Source organism: Pseudopodoces humilis, chromosome 4, assembly GCF_049639895.1.
Source record: "Pseudopodoces humilis isolate 2021_Gansu_Grassland_sample_001 chromosome 4, ASM4963989v1, whole genome shotgun sequence".
In the NCBI taxonomy this organism is placed as follows: domain Eukaryota; kingdom Metazoa; phylum Chordata; class Aves; order Passeriformes; family Paridae; genus Pseudopodoces; species Pseudopodoces humilis.
In genome coordinates, this window is record NC_142203.1 from 25,463,000 (window position 1) to 25,484,742 (window position 21,743).

The following is a 21,743-nucleotide window of genomic DNA, read 5'->3' on the forward strand; positions in this document are numbered from 1 at the left end:
TTTATAGTGTTTTAACTCGTCATATACAAAGTAGTGTACTGTACTACAGTACTCTTCTTTGGCACTTCTTCCAGCCAGGTCATGGGACACAACTCTTACCTCTGCAGTTCTTGGCTGGATTTAGATGAACAGCATTTAACAGCTAGATAGTTAGATAGTCCAGTATTCAATATTGCTTTGCTGTGCTGTCCTGTCACTGGACTCTTAACAGCATTTGCAGCTTTTAGATAAGGTGATTTAGAAACATGTTTTCAAGAGAAATTTTGACTTTGTATTTATTAAATATTGTTTTCTATTTTATTTCAGAAATATATAAGAGAGATCATTGCATTTGCTTTCTTTTAAGCTGTTGCTTAGTTACAGCTGTTTTTGGTGAAATTGGCAGTGAGAAAGATAAACCAAAGAGAGTTTTTTTAATTGTTTTTTCTACCTTTTAAAGTAGAGGTCTAGCAAGAGCTTCTCTGAGTAGTCCTTGCTGAGTCTCTACTTTAATGGTTGTCAGTCTGATAAGTCTTAGACTTAAGAAATTAGTCTTACAAAGCATATGTCGTTTCCTGTACCCAATTATGTAACAGAAGATACAAGAATAGAATAAAGAACACATACTTCTTTTTCATTACTGAAATACTGTGTGCTTTTTCTACCCCTTTAGAATTTTACCATAATTTATGTTAAGATGGGATACCCCCGTCTGCCTGTGGAAAAACAATGTGAATTGGCTCCAACCCTTCTCACTGCAATGGAAGGGAAGCCTCAACCACAACAAGACAGGTATAACTACTTACTCTTGTAGTGAATTTTGTTGGTATTGTTTTAGTAAAATAATGTGTATCAGTTGTTCAAAGATTTCCTTAGTGCTGTCTTCATTACTTAGGATGTTCTTGGCATGTGCTGTTTGGATCAGTAATTCAGTCATTTGGGTGGTACAAAAAATTCTTACAGTCTAATGCTCTAATAGTATACAGAATCTGCAGCAGCAGACTCCCTATATGATAGGAGGTCTGTGTTATGATAGCAGTGAAATGCCTTTCCATATCCCCCATGCATCTTCAAGTTCTGATTTCCAGCTTAAGGTCAGACACCTTAAGTAGATACCCTCTGACCAGCTGCAGGAGCAGTGCTAGATGTCTTGGATTGACCACTTTAAATTGAGAGATAGTGTTTCAAGTAGGAATTTTAGCTAAGTTGTAATATCTGAAAAAAAAGACTGTCAGGAGCTGCTGTTTACTAAGAACCTCAAGAAAACTGTAACTGATGGGCTTGGTTCTTACTTGCACTGAGATGAGTTTTCACTGTGCTGATATTGGAAAATGTCACCAAAGCCATGTCTTCGTTCATTCTACATACTGTGATGGTGTAAGAATATTTTTAAAATTACTTTACTGAAGGGTCTTGCAGTAAAATCTTGCTTCCATCCATGAGATTATTGTGAAAAATACTTGGAACATGGTTTTTCTTGTACATGATCAAGTACATGAGTGAAGAGAGCTTTGGAAAATCTGGCTGTGGTGGTAGACAACCAATGTGTTTGCCAGTGTTTCTTAAGGATGAGACAGTCCTAGACTGTATTTTGTGGCATAATTATGAAACTATCAAAAATCTGGGCAATGACAATGATTTTATCTTTCCAAATGTCTGCGTGCATGCAGACACATATGTTCCACTTTAAGGACAAATCCCAATTTATCTTCTGCTTTCTGTTTTTAAGTACATCAGGTGATAAATAGAGGCCACTGGATTGTGTAGATGTTTAACTTTGTTAAGATTTTCTTTTTTTGCTATTAAGGACCAGGTTTGTTGTAAAAGGTTTCTCTCTTGTATGTTATAAATAAACAAGTGTGTTTTTTTTAAATGGTTGCAGTAAATGTAATTGTTTTTCAGCCTAATGCATCTTCTAATACCAACCCTTTTTCACATGAAATACCCTGCTGAACCACTGAAAGCAGCAGCTTCTCTGTTTAATCTTGCTGAAAAACCAAAGACTGTACAGCTGCTTTTGGACTTTATGTTGGATGTTCTTCTTATGCCTTATGGGTGAGTTGCCTTATGACTTGTACTGGTCTTCTCTAGCATTAATGTGTTCTTTATGGGTGAAACAGTACAAACTACACCCATGAAAACTCATTTAAAGTACACTGTTACTTCCTGGCTTGAATGAAACCAGTGTAAAGGTACAAAGAAGTTGATAATTTTAAGAACCCTATCACCATCTTGCTTACTTTATAAAACATCTTTTTTCTACTCAATTTGGTGATACACGATTCTGTCCTTACCTCTTGTGAGATCAAAGTGAAACTATGAGACGTGTGAGTTACCTTTCAAACAGAAGCCTGGCAAAAATATGTGCTCATCTTTCTGCAGTTCAGTTTTAAGGCTTATTCCTCTAAGGTCATAAACAAACATGTTCTCTAAAAATTAGTGCTTTCCGGAGTTGAACCTTTGAACAAGATTTTTCTTTTGTCTGTCTTCTGGTCAAAAATGTTCAAACTGCAATGATGTTTTCTTAGTGTAAACACTGTTTTTGAAAGAAAGAAGAGTGTACAGACCAACTTAAATTTACTGATCACTGCTTATTAGGAACCATCTAATGTCTAAAATTAATACGTTCTCAAAACGTTTTTTCTACTAACTTTTTTTTTTGTGTCTTTGTATTGCTAGGGGAGCTTTTGCTCTGAAAGAAAATAAAAATTATTTTGATGGTAGAATACATTCATATTTTTTCTGGCAATAAAAGTCTCACAGGATTGGTGCCAGTATGATTTTTTTTTTTTTTTGAGCTCATAATTGCTCACCTGCAGGTGATTTAAGCAATTAACCTAAAGGAATGAGTTTAAAATAATGAGCACATGGTCTTTCTCCATGCAGATTTGTTGGAGGCCATGCTTCTCATCAGATAATTCAGGGGTCACTTCCCTTTTGTTTGAATATACAGAATCTTGCAGCTTATAGTTTTGAATACCTGTTCTTCTGTTCATGATGCACACTCCATTTGACCCAGGTTAATTGCTCTTAGCTTCATCATGGCTGTAGCTTCAACAGACGAAGTCCTTGGGCCTTCAAGCAAGACTTCAGTCCCTTCCATGCTTTAATACTCTGGCCAAGTATGAGTTTTTAAATTACACAATCATTTTGTTTGGAAGAGACCTCTGAGAAAACACTCAGAGACATTGAAAGTAGGAGGTGAAAGTTTTAGTTTTCTTTCCAGAAGGTGCTAGAGTGTCTTGAACTAGCCTATTGCTCTGAATGTCTGTCTCTTAAGGTCTTGCTCCCTTGGGTGAGGCTGTTTGTAGTGTTTTACAGCTAATTTATACTTGTTAGAACTTGGTGTGTCTTGTTGCAGCTGGAGCCTGGGGGCCTGTCCAGCCCCAGCTTCTGCCGGCAACGAGCCCAGATAGACAGATAGACATCCTGGGGGAGAGCTGCCAGGGTTTCCAGGCAGTCTCCAGCCGGGGGTAACACTTAGGAGCATGGAAAAAGGCTTAAGGTGACCAGCTCTTTCACAAGTGGTTGCTGCTCTGTGATCAGCTCTGTTCAGCCCAGCCGGCTCTGTTCAGGGGTTACTCTAGCCGACGCAGACAAGAGATGGGAAGATCATATGGCATTCCACAGAAAGTCTTTAGTGCAGGCTTTAGTGAAGGGGGCCAGTGATGGTCTAACCCAGAACTGGGCAAAAGCTGGTGTTTTGATAGGGAAGGGGAGAATCTAGAAGGGGACCAACAGTCTTTGAGACCAGGCTAAGATGACCAATACTTAACAGGGAGATAACATGGGGTCCTGAAGCTGGAAGGGGTCCACAGCTTAGTCACCATGACTAGGTGGTTTTGTCTTATCTTAGGGGACAGATCTCCGGGGAAGATTCCTGTCAGACTGGACTTCCTCCACATGTCATTGCCTGGTTTTGAATTAGCATTACCTGTTTGCTGCAGTAAAGCAACCAGAAAGCTTAACTGTACGGCTTAAAGCTCGTAATAAAGTGCTTAAAGTTTTAACTAATGAGTCTTGGAGTGAATCCTTATTGTTGAAATTGTTTACTTCTTTTTGTTGCCTGTGTGCTGAATGCAAAATGGGAGGCTGGCTAGGGCAAAATAATTCTTGTTGGTCTCTGCACTGCAATTTTGAGGCCATTTGGCCAGCTTCCAAGGATACATGGAGAGGTGGGGTGGCTTTTATGAAAAGCCACTCCACTCATGGAGGTGCGTAGAGGGCAGCTAGATTAGCTGGTCTTACAAAACAACAGTCTCTGTAAACTTCTTTTTATTTTTTGCTTTCCTTCCCTGCCCAGTACTAAAACTGCCATTTTCCAAGACAGGATCTCATTTATTTATTTTTTTTATATCAGGATTTGTTTCCTGCCACTTGTGTTGCATATGCTTCATTGTTTCTCTTGTTAGGTTTATTATTTTTGTAGAAATCAAACAAATATTGGAGCTTTTAGCATGAGTTTCTTGAATGTAGCACTGCATGAGTATTTACTTCTAATACAAAAGAGATAATTTTTTCTGGTTTGTAAGCTAAGAACTCTTTCTGAAAATGCCAGTGGACCCTTCCATTTTCTGACTGGGGTTTGTTTTCATGTACAGTTGACATTGTTAAGGCTCTTGCAGAATATGTTGGGATAATTGGTAGCGGGGTCTCAAATTCTGTCTTATGTTAGAATCATGGGATTAATTAAAGAAAAATAATCAAGTTGTACAAGTTATGTGTCTTTCTCAGTTCCAGAATCTAATTCAGTTGGTAATGTGGATTGGAAGAGGCTCTAATAAAAATCTTTCCCTGCGTGCTTAGGTTTGTATTGAATGAATCTCAAAGTCGACAAAACATGCCCTCGGCCCAGGGGTCTTCATCGAGTAGCATGGGAGGGCCTGGAATCCCTCAGCCACCTCCAGGGATGAGCTTTTATGCAGCCAAAAGGGTAATTGGAGATAGTCCATGGACACCAGAGCTGCTAGAACAGGTATTTAGAGCTGTGGGGCTTGTCCTTGGTGAATTGTAGGTGGTAATGGGGACGATTGTGGATGGAGAAATGGAAAGCTGGAGGGAAAATGTGTAACTGATTCTGACCGGGCCTTCAGTTGCTGTGAGGGAATTTATTGAGGGATTTTTCATGATGCCTTAAGGAATTTTGCAGTGGTGGGGTGGGGAGGAAGCTGATTAGGGAGCAGCCGTGACTGCAGCCTACTTTAAGTTTTACTCCCAAAGGTTGCAGCAGTGTCTTCGGTTTCTGAAGCATCCCTTTTTAGCAGTGGCATTACAGAGTATCCCGTAATGGTAATGCTGGTACTTAGCTGCAGATGACTTTGACAGGAGGCAACTTCTCCTTGAACACTTCTCCTTGAGCAAGCAGAAGCCATGATTTCAGACAGTTGAGCTGCTATAGTAACATAACAACTACTTTCTTGTCAGTAACACTCTCTTTTCCTGGTGTTGAATAGTGTAAGCTGGGGATAGTGAAGTTCATTGAAGCTGAGCAAGTACCCGAACTTGAAGCTGTTATACACCTGGTTGTAGCCTCCAGTGATACAAGACACAGTGTTGCCACTGCAGCAGACCTTGAACTAAAGAGCAAGCAAAGGTAAGGTCTGGATGGTTGGAAGAGTTGGTGTTAGTACTCCTGAAACATCTAGCTGCAATGAATGTAGTGCTCCAGGGAGGCTGTGTTTGAGGGAAGGCTGAAGCCCCCTGTGTATCTGTGAAGCTGCCATGTATTCTCACTGAGCTGTGGATGGTGTGGTTTGCAGTCTTGCAGCTGGAAATGTCGCTTGGCTCCAGAGCTGACAGCTTTAGCTGTGTGGGTTTGATCATTTTTGGTATCACTTTTGAGCCATTTTCTTACCAAATGGTAAAGAGTAATGGTTTCCACATTGCCCTCTGTGAATCAATTGTCAATAAAGCTTTAGTAAATGATTACCAGAAATGTATGCTTTCATTTAATTTAGTAAGAGAGCAAAGAGACTAATTGTGAAATGGATCATAGTCTAGCAAGTTTGGCAAACAGTGATGTCACTATTACAGAAACTTATGCTCACCTGCAGTTCACCCTTCATCATCTAAAGACAATGCTTCTGTTTTTAACTCATGAGGAGTCCAGAGTAAGGGCTATTGATACTGTTTGCTGAGACATTGACAGTGGGAGATTTGCTGGCTCATGTAGGAGGCAAGACAGGCCCATCTTTGAAATGTGTAGGTGGCTTCTGTAGGACTATTTAACATGGAGTCAAATTTGTAATGTGAAACCTTATGCAACTGAAGTCTGTTAATGTGCCTCAGTCTTGACAGGGGACATGATTCTATTAAATGATGAAGCCTGATTAAGGAAACTGGTCTCTTCTTTGCTGCTTGTCTCATCTTTCCTTCTGAGTTGGAATTCTTTGCCTAGAGAGAAAAATAATTGTGTGGACAATATGTAATGTTGAATGTCTTATGAGAAATATATGCTACTTCACAGATTGAATATTCAATTGGTGGATTACTGTGGTCTGTATGTCTTATTTCAGTGGGAGAGAAGGGAGCATGTAGGTTTCTAAGAAATTATATCATGTTGTCAGACATTGTTAAAGTGTAATTAGTTCACAGTCTTTATGGTTATATATTATGTAGATGTGGGAAAAGTGGTTGGAAGTCAAACTGAGAAGTTCTGTGTAAATTTTGGGAATAATATGAATGTGATGCAAAATGATGTATTTTAAGCAGTCAAAGGTCAGAATCCTAAAACGTTGGTGTTCAATGTATTTTTTTCCTTCAGTTTAATTGACTGGAACAATCCTGCTATCATCAACAAAATGTACAAAGTGTATCTTGGGGATATACCACTGAAAACCAAGGAGGTAAGATTTTCCTTCAGAGTTGTCTATCTTCTTAATTGCTGAATAAGTAATTTTAGTTGTCTTATTTTATTTTTAAAAATACATCTGTATTTCTTAAATCTTTTACTTCCCTTGATATCTGCTTTCACTGAATATTTACGTTATTTGAATTTTTTTTCTCTGTGCCAGTGTGTTCTGACTTGCAGCAGAAAGTAGTTTACTGGTGTCCAGTGATGCACTATTTCTTCTCTGTTTCTGACAGGGATCTGTTCTGAAACCAGAAATGAAACGAGAGTCAGTCAGCACCCGTGTTAAATTAAAGATAGTTCCTCATCTTCTACGATCCCGGCAAGCTGCAGAAATGTTCCCAGCTAACATTCAGGTGATGCTTATTTTGCAAAGCTACACTTCCTAATCAGTTTCATGGTACAGTTCCTCCAGTACTTAGAGGTAGGAAGCACTGTTACTGATGACAGTGTTTAAAAAGGGGGAATGAAAATCTTTGAAAGTTAAGGCAGACACTCTCTAATCTCTCCTTCCTTTTGGTCAGGTGGTATATGATGGACTCTTCGGTGCAAACACAAATGCAAAACTGAGAAGTCTGTCATTGCAGTTTGTGCATCATATTTGTATAATGTAAGTAGTTCATAAAGCACAATGTTTTTTAGCTATTTACCTAGAGGCCACTCTGTTTAATAAAGATATAACTAATGAGTACTAAAACTCAGAGAAAGTAGGGGTTTTTTTACTTAATCCTGGAAGCTCAGTGTGTCTGTGCTTGCACACAATAAATTGTAATTTCTAAATCTTAACACAGTCAAGAGAAATGATACTAGAGAAGATACTTTTCAGTAATGCAAAAGATAATATTTTGTTGATTTCTCTAATTGCAGTTGTCCAGAGAGTAAAATAAAGCCCTTAGGTCCAATGCTTTTAAATGGACTTACAAAGCTGATCAATGAATACAAAGAGGTAAGATGAAAAATTCTTCACTATAATTATGTGTAAATATAATATATGAATAAAAGCACAAGATAAATAAATTTATGACATTTATAAATAAATTTAGAAATTTTATAAATTTATAAAAGGATTTATCCTTTTTTTTTGTGTTTGCTTGAGAGGCTGCTAGAGAACACCGTTGAAGAATTTTTGTTGGAAGAGAAGCAAATATTTTAAAATGCTATATAGGAAAACTTTTATTTATTTAACACCTATAGATACATGCTTGGACACCAATTGCAAAATCTCAGGAAACAATAAGTGTTAGTAATATAAAGAGTGAAGTCAAAGTAGTATCTAGCTGCTCATACTTTGGGAGCACACAAGGACCTCAACTCTGGATGTTTATCCCATTATGTGAAGCATCTGTACAGTCCTGCTTGTTATACATTCCATCCTAACTATCCAGGAATGGTATTACTATAGGAGGAGTGTTACCAAAGAGAACTGCAAATGCCAGTCTGGTCTGATGAGGTGCTTCCAGTGCCATTTCAAAAGTCAAATTCCCCATGATACCTCCTATAGGTACCTCAGAAAGGACAGATGTTTCATATCACCTCTTCTGCAGCTTTGAACTTCTTGCTGCTTCATTTAAACTTTGAATGTCACCTTCTGGCCTGAGTTGGCATTGGGACACCCTCTGCCATTGGGAAGGGAATGAAAAAGGAGAAAGTAAGCCCCTATGTATAAATGTGCTGTTTTGGTCATCCACAGGATGCATTGTGCAAACAGCTTCCTTTTTTTACAGCTTCTGCTCAGACCTAGTGGAAGGTTTCTGTCCCTCTGCTACTGTTTCATGTACACTCACTGCATCTCCTTATTTGTTTCTCTTGAACTGAAATGTAGTTAGCTGAGACCAGAAAAGAGATTGACATTTTGCCACAATTTGCAGTTTTCTCTGTTTCTTAGACAAAAGTGTGCTCCCTCTGTTTCTATATAATGTTTTTATTCTTGGATAATATATTTTATATTTTTGGATAAAATATTTTATATGTTAGGATTCTTTTTCCATGGAAGGCTGCTTGAGCAATTTGAAGACAGGATTCATAATTTAGAGTAAATCTTTATTTGTGGATGCTTACTATGAGCAAAAGCAGGGAGCACAGTGCCTGTGGAAAATCAGGCTGCATAACTTTCTCAGTCTCGCCTGAGAAAGTGGCCTGGGAAATCATAAGGAGGAATTAAAACAATCCTCAGAGATAGAAAACAGCCTTGCAGGTGCTGTTTGTCAGTTTCTTGTTTTCTTGCAAGAGAAGGTTGAGGGGTGGTGTACACCACTGACCAATGATGGTGATGTGTTAGTTTACTAATCAGTAAGAGTTTTACCTTTCTCTACTTTCATGTATCGGTCTGTAAAAGAAGATCTGAGGTAATAAACCTTAGGCTCTCCTGTTCAACGCGTAAGAGAGTCTGTGTCGTTCTTCTTGCCATTCCCAATAGAGTGACATTTATTTATAAAAGATGTACCAGTATGTATTTTTGGTTTTGCTAAATTCTCTTTATTGTTTTATTATTCAAGGATTCAAAACTGCTATCAATGGCATATTCAGCAGTTGGAAAGCTCTCCAGGTAACTGAAGCATCATTTAAGCAACAGGACATTGAATAACTTTTCCAAAGTAATCAGTTAATTTATCAGCAGCACGTTTTATGCTGCCTGCCAATTTTGCGGTTGAGTGCACAGTGCAGAGAAAAGTGTCCTTCTTGTGACAACTCCAGAGATGTAAAAGGAAATATGTTTTTAGCTGATAGCATGGCAGCTCATAAATTATGCACAGAATTTAATACATAGTTCCGCATTCTGGATTGGCAGAAATACGAATTTCTGGAATGTAGGAATGTACAGCAAAGACCAGAGTGTGTGAAGCTAGGCAAGTGAAGCTAGGTATGTTCAGTCATGTGCTGGTGATCTATGTAGTTGTCCATAAAATGTCTTACTTTTCAAACTGTGTTAAGGGAGGGAGAATGTGCTGCTTTATGGTGGATATGGCTAAGATAGAGCAGACTTTCTGTACTGGCTATAATTGACACTTAAAATTTGGAGTGAGGGGAAGACTAGTGAAATGTGATGCCTTTCAACTTAAAAGAAACAGAAGCTTCATGGATTAAAATATCTTGTTTCAGCCGAATGCCTCAGCTCTTTACCAAGGATATAGCACTGGTACAGCAGTTTTTTGAAGCCTTATGCAAGGTGGGTGCTGATGGGACTTTGGGAAATAATTATTTTTGTCTGATTTTACTCCAATTCTTGACACTACACACTGTAAAGTGAAAACTCTTGTTTTTTTACTGCAGGAAGATGCTGATACTAGGCTTGCCATTCAAGAGGCATTGTCTATGATGGTTGGTGCATATAGTAACTTGGAAGGAGCCCAGCGTACCCTGATGGAAGCTCTTGTAGCTTCTTATTTAATAAAGGTATTTTCAGTGGAGTCGAAATCACATACCTTAAAAAAAGGGCAATTAATTGTCTTCCTGTTTCCTGACACTTCCTGGTAGATACTTCTCAAGCATATCTTCCTTTCCTTACTGAATACATTGGCCTATCTGGGAGAAAGCAGGGTATGCTCAGATAAAATATTTTTAACATGGCTTGGTGACCACAAGGAAGGTGACACTGCAGTTCTCTATTTGTGTTCTGTTTAGCAGAAAACCAAAGCCATTGCAATTGCACAGTATGTTTCTCAAAGTCTTCTCCTTAGAAAAGCAAATGCTTCTGAAATGCTTTGGGACATTGAGAGTTTAGTAGAAAGGATCATTCACTGCTAAGTGGGGTTTTAGCAGGCTGTGTGATATCTGACATAAGGCACCTGTGAACCTCTCCAGGAGCTCAGTCTTGTGACACTAGTCTAGACTAAACAGACTTGACTTCCTAATACTCTTGAGTACCTTGTTTGTGTTTAGAGTACACCAGAAGTCTGGATTTTCAGAAGGAGTGAGTGTTGTATACTCTTTGTTTGCATGGGTACTAGTGTAAGAGATAATTTTCCTGCTGATAATTTCTTTGCTTAAGGGATCTAAACCTCCAGGCAGTACCTTTTTGAGACTATGTGTACCTTACAGACAGAATAACCACCCTAAGCTGATGTTTATTTCTCACCTCTGGCTATGCTGCTCCTAAGCATAGATCTGTTTTCCATGAAGAGATTATATATGTCAGTTTCATTTCAAAACTGCTTGGATGGGGCGGTTCAGTTTTTCAGAAGTTAGTATGATTCCCCAAAGTGTGCATTTGCTTAATCAAACATTTAATTCCCCACTTGTGTCTGTATGAGAAGTTTGCTTTTCTTTGCCCTGTCTCCTGCCATATGAATTGTAAGCATGAGTAGTGTCTAAGAATGTCTAAACTTTTTGAATCGTGTCGTTACCAGAGGTCAAAACAAATGACCGATAATGTACAAGTGATGAATGAAACTCGTTACTGCTTTCATTTAAAACTTTAAAACTCAACCATATGTTTGTGTCTTTTCCCTTTAAGCCTGAAGTTCAAGTACGTCAAGTGGCTGTAAAATTTGCTAGCACAGTGTTCCCTCCAGATCATATCCCTTCAAGATACTTACTCCTGTTAGCTGCAGGAGACCCGTAAGTTGTTTTGCTTTATAAATTATTTTCTCACACACACGCACACATACACATTTATATATATGTGTGTATATGTGTATGCATATTCACACACACGTATATACATTCAGTATATATTTGGATTAAATACGAATACATGTATCTGTGTATGTGTATGTTCACACATAAATAACTCAAAGAAAATTAAATACGGTAACTTGGAAATCAAACTTCACATTCTCAACATTCCTGTGGAGAACTGTTACTGTACTCAGTGACAGTCTTTACATTGTTTTTCTTGTTTCAGATGAACTGCAGTTACTACAGCACTTCATATTAATGATCAGTTACAATTGCAAAAGTAAAAATGCATTAACTGAAATCACTTTTACAGTGTCTAGAAATTACTTTCTCCTGGAAAATTCTATCAGTCTATTTTTAGCTTGTATTTGCAGGGAATTGAGCATGCAATTTTGAGAGCTGCTACTCTGCTGAGGAGTAGATAACTTGTTAAATTACAGTAATCATTTCATTTGCAGTTTTCTGTTACTGCAGTGTAAGTGGCGGGGCTTTTTTTCCAACTTAGTTTAATTACTAAATTTTTGATAAGAGTAGCTATTGTGTAACTAAGAAAAGCTAAACAGATCATTTGCAACAACCAGCTCTGCCATTGCAGTGTCAGCACTGTTTCAGGAATAGTTATCTATTGTGCAGTGGATAATGATAAACCTGGTATGTGGCAGCTGAAGCTTGACTATAGGAAGTGATAGGGAGAAGTAGCAGATAGGAAAACAAGGATGTGGGAGCAGGGAACGGATGGTGAACACTAAAAGGAGGTAAGAGCAAAAGAAGTAAGCTTGTCCAGACAATTTTGCAGAAAGCACTAAGTACTATCGCTTTTTCTTTCCCATCTGTAAAATAAACAAATATTAAAAGTTATTGTGGAAGATTTTTTTCTCCCTTTCTTTAAAAAAACATCCCCACTGGTCTCCCTCCCCCAGCTTCCCAGCCTATCTTATTACTCATTGAAGGCTGTTTGTTCTGTGCAAATAATGTCTTGTTTCTCATCCTTTCCTCTGAAAGGCGGGAGGAGGTACATGGAGAAGCCCAGCGGGTACTGAGAACATTTTCTGGAAAAAATGAAAAGGAGAGTTCTGGAAAGCAGATGCCTTCCTTCCCTGAAATGGTCCATTACATTCAAGACAAGGTACAGTGCTTCTGTCACAGGAAATGACAAATAGATGCGTGATGCTCAGGCATGGGATAAGTGTGGTCTTGCCTTCCTTGTGTCTGTTTCCTACAGCTACCCCAAGGAATAAAGTTAGAGAAAATCAAAGAACCACACATAGTATTTCATTGCCAAGATTACTACTTGTCATCACTTTCTGGTGGCAGCAATTGCAAGAGATCCACGTGTTAAGTAGTGAGGCAGATGTTTTAGCAAAGAGAATGTTTTGCTTTCTTGTAATTTGTGCAGATGATATGTAGAATGAGGAAGCCAGTTTTCAAGGCTTATAATCTGGCATGTCTCACAAACACAGTTCCTGAAGGTGCTAGAAGACTACTTTTTATTTGGCCCAATGAACAATAATGTACATAAACAACAAAAAAAATAAAAATCCTAAGCTAGGAAAGGAAATAGAAGGACAAGTGAAGAAGCCTGATTTTTTGACTTAAAGGCTTAATTTTTCATCTTCATTACAATTCATGGAATGATGACCATGTAGATAGTCTTTCACAAGTTTAATGGAATGATGCACCAAAAATTGTGCCACTTAGTTTACTCACAGCTGTTTGCAGTGAGAGCACATCTGGAGAAGTGCTAAAATATTGTCTGTGTTACACACTTCCATGTATAGTAGCTATCCCAGGCGTATAAGCAGAGAGTCACTGACACTATTTTTTCCTGTGATAGCCTACTTTTTAAAAAAATGTCAGAAGTATATAATGTTGGAAGCACATGTGATTTTGCAAGAGATCTGTGATAGCAGAGCACTTACACCTGAGAGATTTCTTGTGAAATGTGTGCTCTGATGGTGTTGTACTCTACTAATACTCTGAAGCCTTTGAAGTTCTATGAGAAAACTTGCTTTTTGTCCAGAATCCTGACTATTTAAGTAGATACAAAAGTTGAGTTTTAGATAACACTCAATAAATTCTGTCCCTCTGAAGTTGATTTTAAATTTTCTTTAACATTTGTAATGTCACTAAATAATTATGGATTAGTGTAATTTAATCACTAAGAGTCCCTTAATCATGGGGGAATTCAAAAAATTTTTGAGCACTTTTCAGACCTTCTTTATGTGTCCTGAAGGTGTATTACAGAATCATAGAGGTATAATTATTTGTTTAGTTTTCTCAAAGTGTGATTTTTCACATACCATCAATAATCTGTGACTTTTGGAGACGTTTGAGAAGTCTGTATGCATTGCTTGGCACTGGTGGCTGAGATGAAAAATGGCTGCATGATTTAGCATGATCCTTTTCTCCTTCCGAAAGAAAAATATATGTGAAAGAGTAGGACCCAATCTGCTGGGTATGGGTGGGAAACAATTCCTTGAGAGTCACTGTCTGTTCACTATATCAGGTTTTCTTTAATAATTCTGTATATCATTGAAATTAGTATTGCAAGAGGTCATGGTGTGTTAAGGGGAGTGAGGGTCTGTTGTCTTCCACAATTGCCTTGTGTATTTACACAAGTACAAGGCTGCCTGACTGAATCAAGCCCTACCACTGGTGTGCATGTTGCTTGTTTAATATATACGTATTGCTTTTCTGCAACATTTGCAGTGGGTGTCACTTAAAGCCTCCTGTTTGGATGTTTTTCTGCTGGTATATTTCTGCTTGTCAGAGCTAACATTTACATGGAAAGAAGTTGTTCACTTGCTGCTGCAGCCTTCCACAACAGGTAGAGAGACTCCCTCTGGGTCTCTCTCGGTCTGAGAGGCTCCCCAGACTTGGCTGGCACCACACAGGGCACCCGCCTCCCAGTACTGGGGAAGCCTGGCTGCTCTGCATCCTCTCCAGGCAGAGATGGCATTTTAAAGCTTTCTGGTTGCCTGTCAAAGGGTAGGTTCAGAGTTTATGAGGAGGTTTACGAGGTACTTCACTTTTAAATTCTAAAGTACTTCTTTGTTTCCTGAAAGGAAGAAAGAATGTTGTACTCCAGTCTTCCCTGCAATTCCCTCTCACGCATTCAGAGTTTCCACTTTCTGAATTGATGTGAAATAGATCGACCTGACTAATACCAAGTAGACAGTGCCCTTTTTATTACAGAGCTGTTACATGTTTTCAGTTGCTAAGTGGAGGATTAGCAGAGCCACATCAACAAAATTTCACTGAGCTTTCCAACATCTCTGGTATTATGGGTCTGAATGTTCCACTCTTAATATATTCTGTTGTTTAGGCCACTCACCGAATGAAAACTCCGGCTAAATACATGACTGGAACTTCAGCGTTGCCTTTTAATCCTGCCACATTTGGAGAGGTAAATGTCTGGTTTTACTTCCTCAGATATGTGTACCACTGTTTATCTGGAGGACAGTGTAAGAAGCTAACAGGTACCATAAGTCACCCTACGTTCTAAAATTCGTCAACGCAGATGTTGGGATTAACTCTCTATCCTTTGTCCTTAAATGGCAGTCTGAACAAAATTTTCATGGGGGGCTTGGGAGGAATGGTCACAAGAGGGTTGCTCCACTGCTTTCTGCAGCATCTCTAATGGACTAGCATTAGATATCAGACAGGCAGTCCTGTGCAGAGGTCCCATTATGCTCCTTGGGGCTCTTTTTCTAACAGAATCCCAGACTTCAGTGATATGTAGACACAAACTGGGGTGAGAAGTGACATCTGTATTAGCAAGGTGTTGGGTTGCATTTGTAGACATGCTAAACTGGTATAGGGTACAGGCTAAACTCCCTGCAAGGAGTTGCATCAGCTGATGATAGACCAAAAGTCTGCATATGACTTAATCTTTAGAGAGTGATGTTGGGTTGTCAGGTCTGTTGCAGAAAGTGGTCCTAAGGTTTGTTAGACTTCATATTTGTTCTTGTCTCTATACTAACTCTTCTGTCTATATCTGATAAACGAAAAAACTATTCCGTTTTGGTTACATTGAATACAGCGTATTCTGTGCTCTGTCGTCTCCTGCATGGTTTTTTAAGTGCTTATGCATTCAGGATTCTGTGTTTTTATGTTCTCTACTCAGATAGTTCTCTATCTGCGGATGTGTCTTGCTCACAGTGCTGGTGTGGTGCCAACCTCACAGAGTTTGGCAGATATGCAAGATCATGCTCCAGCCATTGGACGTTACATAAGAAACCTCATGTCTGGCAACCACATATCTTTCTCTTCCTCCTCCTCCTCTTCAAAAAATGCAGAAACCAACCCTGTACATATATATATTGGCCTTCTTCAGCAACTCTTAGCTGGTGTTGGAGGTAAGAAACTGTGTGCAGTAGTATCCTGAAGAAATAAATGTCTTCTCTTACTAGAAATGAGTTGTCTTGTGCTTTGAGCTTGGCTTCAGCAGTCAGAGTTGAAACACAGACTCTATACTATTTAGCTAAAACTTGTTTTCTTCATTGCTATTTTGTAAGTGGGAGAAATCATGTCTGTGAAATTGCGGCATCAGTTGACATAATGTAAAATTGTGAAGCCATTGTATGTAACAGCTTCCTCACCAGTGAATGCTATGTCTTCCTTAGCGTTATAATAGCCTATCTGCCACAAGTGTAGTCTAAAACATTTGAATGCATTTTGAACAAATTGCTACTAGAGTAGCTGCTTTTATTAGTTTCCATAATATATCTGAGAAATATTATACCCGTTATTCTGTATTGTTTGTTATTCCTAGTGAATTGCAAATAAATGCCTGAAATGCCTGATGCTTTTTTACCTCTTTTTAGCACTGAATGTTACATTGTCATAAATCCTGGAGTTACTAAATAATCTGGTTCTTTAATTATTATTTAGGTTTGCCAGTCATGTATTGTCTTCTAGAAGTTGTTTCAGTGTATCCAGAAAAACTAGCCACCAGATTTGTAGACAAAATGGATTGGATTAAGGTATTGTAAAAACTTCTTTTTTGGTGTGTTTTTGGGGGGTGGATGGAGTTTGGTGGTAACAAAATCTGGTACATTTCCCATGGTGAAAGAGAGTATGTTATTTGTCCCAGGATGTGGAAAATTTTTTTGTATGTATGTAGGAGTAGAATGTGAGATCTTTGAAGTCAGTGTGTTCATAGGTTCAGTATCATAGGTGGCTGATGGCTTTTAGGGCCAGGTTGGGTTCGTTGATTTTGTCTATTATGTGTAGGATTCATAGGGATGAAAGGGCAAGTGCGATTAGTACTATGGCTGGTAGGATTGTTCAGACAAGTTCAATTTCTTGTGCATTGACTGTGTTTGATGACAGTTTTTCGGTGAGTATAAGGGTTAGGAGATAAAGGACCAGGGTGCAGATGGCGAGGGCGATTATTATGGCGTGGTCATGGAATTGGATAAGTTCTTCTATGATAGGTGATGAGGCGTCTTGGAAGCCGAGTTGTGAGTGGTTGGCCATGTTTCGGGTATTGGGGTGTACTGGGGTTTCACCGGTAATATAGCCTTGACAAGGCTGTCTTTGTTCATTCACTTACATGTTCTAGGTAGTCTGTCATCTATCTGTTGGTATGGTCATCAGTTTTTTTCTCTGCAGAAGAAAACTGAAGACAAATTTCTGTACATTTTTGACAGTGTGAATGTTTCAGGGGGAAGATGTGAATGACTTCTTAGAAGATGAGATTACTTACATCCCTAGTTGTTTCAGAGACCTTTCTGTGGGGATGTTTTTTTTCCTGTTTATTAGCCCCAGACAAAAAAAATACCATACGCTGGAGTCTGCTTGGGAATAAACCAAAGAGAATTCTGCTTTCCATAGATTCTTTTCTCAGGCAACTCTGCTTTTTCATGATTTGCCTCAAAAAAATCTAGGATTTTTGAATGTCTTACAGGTTGCCATTGCTTTCACTGGGGCAGTCTGACAGAAATGAATACTTAGTCAAGGTTAAAAAATGTTAGAACATGTACTAATAGTTTCTCCTGCTGATTCTGTGCTGCATTTCGCTTTATACAGGTTATCACTTCTCGTTTGCGTGCAGGTATGAACTGCACAGGAGAATACTTAAAATACTTAAAAACATTTCCCTTTTCAGTATTCCTCCATTTGTAGAATGTCCTTCTTTGTCCTTCGCCTAGTGTCCATTTCCAGAATTAGGCTTCTAGGGGTAGTTCTTGATAGTACTGAGTTTCAGAAATAGTGTTGTAAATCATATTTCATGTGTTTTTGCCTTGCCAAGTGAAACGAACAGGTTGAGGGGTTTGTTAGAAGTCAGATATGTGATCTGATGCTAGGTTGAAGTTAACATTAGATTTCATGACTCTTGTTTGTTTGTGTGGCTCATTTTGGTCTCTTTGTGGTGGCCCAAGGCACTCAAAGATTTGGGTATGAATTTTTCATGGGAGTGTGTTGCATTATACATTAAATTGCTGGTAGAGGTAAGAGTATGTCATAACAAATTACACAAAGCTTCCAAAATTAAAATTTTATTAACTTACTTAGACAATACAAGATCTCAAATACAAATTGGGTATTTTTGCTTTGAGAACTGTGATTTCCTGAACACTTTCTTTTGTCATGGTTGGATTTGAATGGTTAACCCTCTTGAGTGTTTTTTTGCCTTTGATTAATAAGAAGGGTGTGGAAGCCTCTAGCAGCTCAGGGAAAGTAGTGATTTAGGGTGTGGGTTTTTTTAGCCCAGTATGAATGTAAAACCTGGAAGCTCTTAGCTGAGGACAAAATTTAGCCAAGAATTTGATCTGCATGTTTTGACACAGGACTGATAGGGTGGCCCTCTTGTGGCTAGTGGTCTTTCTCCAAAATGCTCAGTGTGTAATGAATGCTTTGTTGAATTGATAGCTCTCTTTCTTATTAAGTAATAATACTGGTTGGTTTCAAAAGAAAGAGTGCTTTCTGCATTAAGAACTATATACCTATCTCCATGACAATTGTCTTTGTATGTTGAAGCTCTTTATGGACAGACTGGGTAAGAAGCTGCTTCTGTATTTCATGGTTTGTTTTTTCTTTAAACTCTTACAGAGCCTGATGAACACTAACAAAGAGGAGATGCGTGAGCTTGCAGCCCTGTTTTATTCTGTAGTGCTGTCTACCATGTCTGGAGATGAGCTTAAGGCATCCTTGGAGCAGCTGATCAAGATGACAAAAGACAACCATGTAACTACCTTCCTTTGTCTTCTTTTCTTTCTCATGTCATGTAACTGATAGGATATTTGAATCTCACCGTGTGTCCAGGAGGTATTAACTAGCTGACTTCCAGTTGGAGGGTGAGAAACGATTCTTTTTTGTTGGTGTTGTAGGTTAGTGCAACAGATTTTAAATAAATTAATCCCTGAAGCTGTAAAGGTCAGTAGGAGGATTTCATGGAGGCATGACCTAAGCAAAGCACTGTCATTTATTTAACTAGTTTTAGCCAGCTAAAGAGCCACATCCCATTGAGTGGTAATGGATCACACTACCTACCTCAAACTGTTTACCAGTTCCTTATTCCTGAGCACCCACAGAACCAAGAACTTAACTTGTTAAATGTTCAACTCATCAACTCCTGAGCCATAGTTGCTTCCTGGCTCCTCACTGCCTCAGGATCTTGTGCTGTGTTAGGTCTGTGTCTTCTTGCCTCTTGCCTCACATGGACTGCTCAGCAGCCCTCCACAGCTGTGTCTTAACATGCTGAGTTTGCCTGCCTTCCCTTCTCCAGCAGCATCTTTCGCCCCTCCCTTATCCTTATTTCTCCATTTTGCCACTGTAAGCATAGAAAAGGAGTCCTGAAAACAAACTGGTCTGGTTTCTGTGCTGGTATGTCTTGAATCCTGGGGAGGGGGGAAAGGAGTAGCATTTCTCATTTCTGTTTCCCCAAAATGGCTTTTTTTCCATCTCTCTAAAGGACTTAAAGGGCCACCATTTTACATTGCAGGTAACAGGCTGACAAGAAGTGCTGATTGCTTTATGTTGTAGTAAACAAACATGATTTATTTTGAATCTGTGAAAGCTCTACCTGTGGGCCAAAGCCATATCATTGCTCAGTTTTGTGTAGGGCACAGTTCCTGCAGTCATGAAGCCAGTATAGATGGGTCCCAACCCCCCCACTTTCAGAGTGCTGCTTTCAGCCCCACTCCCCCATGTGAACTGTGAAAGTTAAAAAAGAGCAGAGTGTTCTCATGCCTTTGTGAGTCTGAGTCAGGTAGAGTTCTGACTTGCTGCTACTGTACAAAACCACTTGTACAGCTTGGTGGTGGTGGTGATCCTAGTGTCTCAGTAAGGACTGCAGTGTGAATGGATAACTAAAGTGGAGATGGGGGAAGGATCCATCTTCTGCTGGCTGTGCTGCAGTCAGACCACGTCAAGGAATAGTCCCTGCTGGCCAGACTAGGTTGAGGATTCCATTCTGGCAGCACAATTGCACTGGTACAACATTTGTAGTGTTGAAAAACAAGAGGTATGAAATAATCCAAGCTTAAGCCCCTGCACTCTTCCATTTGTTGGGGTGGGTTTTTTTTTTCAGTTAGGCAGCATTTGAGTCTCACAGCCTTGTTTCTCCACAAAATCCCTTTGGTAGAATTCACTTGTAGGAACAAACATGGTCATTAAGTAGTTCTAGCACCAAATCAGCATTGGAGAAATTGGTGTTATTGACATTTAATTGTATTATTTAGGTTTCAGGATTTGTGGTCTGCCAAACTTTAAAGGCAATCCCTTCACCATAGGCCAAGTTCTCATTCATAGCCATGAAAATGTAGAGCAATTAACCCTCTACTGCTTTTTACCAAAGCATTTTGTCCCCTTAGTCTGGCTGGTTTTTATGTAGTGACAATGTGGTTTGGGGTTTTTTAAGTCTAGCTACCAAAGGGTAGCTTTAGGAATGTGAGTGCTCGTGATAAATTCCTAATCTGTCCTCCTAGATCTGTTTTAAGTTTTGTTAATAAATCTTAAAGAACTTCATCAGAGAGCGCTAACAATATCAAACTCTCTGGTTTTTTATTACATGTTAGAGCTTTTCATTCTTCAGGGTGCCTTCTGATCTGGCTTGTCCATATATGTGTTTAAATCAGTGCTTTGTGCAAAGTGTTGCTTATTTTGAAAATGAGATTTTTTGCACTGTTGGTGTTGTCTGTAGAGCCCGGAGGTCCAACATGGATCCTTGTTGGCTTTGGGATTTACAGTAGGAAGGTACTTGGCCAAAGGGAAAATCAGAACAATGGAGCTACATGACATAGAACAACAAAACACTTCAGTCATGCCGGAACAAGAACAACTTATAAAGGCGACAACAGAGACAATAGGTAACTTCTTGCCTAAGACTTTGCTGCATGTAACTTGTTTTTTTTAATCCACCCCGGGCTGAGGATTTTTCTGAGATACTCAGCCCATAGATAGTGTAATCTTGAGTTCAGTTTTTGTGATAGAATTTACAGCCTGTAAGAATGTAATCTGATTGGATGTATGGACATTTCAACAAAACCTAGGTGGACTTTGTAACTTGCAGACCAGCACAGCACAACCAGGAGTGGTGTCATTGTCTAGATTCCTCTCAATGTTTCCTTTCACTTCCTTTTTTTTCTAACATAATGCTTCCTACCAGCTGTAGAGGAGACTAATGCTTTGCTTCTTGAATGGGTAAAATACAGATGCCTGCCCACTGCTAAGTAATAATAGTACAAAAGCTGAGTCATCCTGTTTTGCTTTTGTCTGTAGGTTCTTTTCTGGATAGTACCTCTCCATTCCTTGTGATGGGTGCTTGTATGGCTCTTGGGGAGATTGGCAGGAATGGGCCCTTGCCAATCCCCAACGAAGGAACAGGATTTACGAAGTTGCAGCTTGTTGAGAATTTACTGGCTCGAATCCCTTCCAGCAAGGAAACAAATAAGGCAAGTTTTTTTTAGTGCTCTTAGGATTCATGTTCATTCCTTGAATGCTCACTAAGTATAAGTATCACCTGCCAAACCCAGTCTCATCTTTTAAAGGAATTAAGCTTTTTGTTGGCTTTAGTGAATTGGGTAGGGTCAGGGTATTTCTAATGTTTTTTAGCACTGATCACTTTTACTTTCTGTAGTCATAACTAGGGGCTTAAGAGATGAAGATATGAATGGTCTTAATTTTAATTAGAGAAAAATCGGAGTATCTTCTTTTACCTGTACATAATTCTCAGAGGTAACAGGCATTTTTTCTGATGTACTTTGGAAAAGAGATGGACTGATTGGTCTAATAAGCTGCTTGCATGTACATCTGATACCTTGAGTGAAATTTCAGCAAGGGTGAGAGGGTT

General features: G+C 39.0%; 1 protein-coding gene across 4 annotated transcripts in view; it reads left to right on the forward strand.

Moving 5' to 3' along the window:
* The window catches only part of ECPAS (Ecm29 proteasome adaptor and scaffold), a 61,887-nt gene that overhangs the window by 13,211 nt on the left and 26,933 nt on the right, over window positions 1-21,743 (forward strand). For all 4 annotated transcript variants that reach the window (XR_001332005.2, XM_005530762.3, XM_014259513.2 and 1 more), the window contains exons 4-22: window positions 653-771; window positions 1,882-2,034; window positions 4,786-4,954; window positions 5,433-5,572; window positions 6,743-6,824; window positions 7,066-7,185; window positions 7,354-7,439; window positions 7,697-7,775; window positions 9,325-9,374; window positions 9,929-9,995; window positions 10,100-10,222; window positions 11,283-11,386; window positions 12,449-12,572; window positions 14,772-14,852; window positions 15,573-15,804; window positions 16,340-16,431; window positions 18,503-18,637; window positions 20,595-20,760; window positions 21,173-21,345. Coding sequence is in view for 3 of the 4 variants with exons in the window: in XM_005530762.3 (XP_005530819.2) it covers window positions 653-771; window positions 1,882-2,034; window positions 4,786-4,954; window positions 5,433-5,572; window positions 6,743-6,824; window positions 7,066-7,185; window positions 7,354-7,439; window positions 7,697-7,775; window positions 9,325-9,374; window positions 9,929-9,995; window positions 10,100-10,222; window positions 11,283-11,386; window positions 12,449-12,572; window positions 14,772-14,852; window positions 15,573-15,804; window positions 16,340-16,431; window positions 18,503-18,637; window positions 20,595-20,760; window positions 21,173-21,345 (2,295 nt within the window). In the remaining variant the exon portion in view is untranslated. The remainder of the gene's footprint in view (window positions 1-652; window positions 772-1,881; window positions 2,035-4,785; window positions 4,955-5,432; window positions 5,573-6,742; window positions 6,825-7,065; window positions 7,186-7,353; window positions 7,440-7,696; window positions 7,776-9,324; window positions 9,375-9,928; window positions 9,996-10,099; window positions 10,223-11,282; window positions 11,387-12,448; window positions 12,573-14,771; window positions 14,853-15,572; window positions 15,805-16,339; window positions 16,432-18,502; window positions 18,638-20,594; window positions 20,761-21,172; window positions 21,346-21,743) is intronic.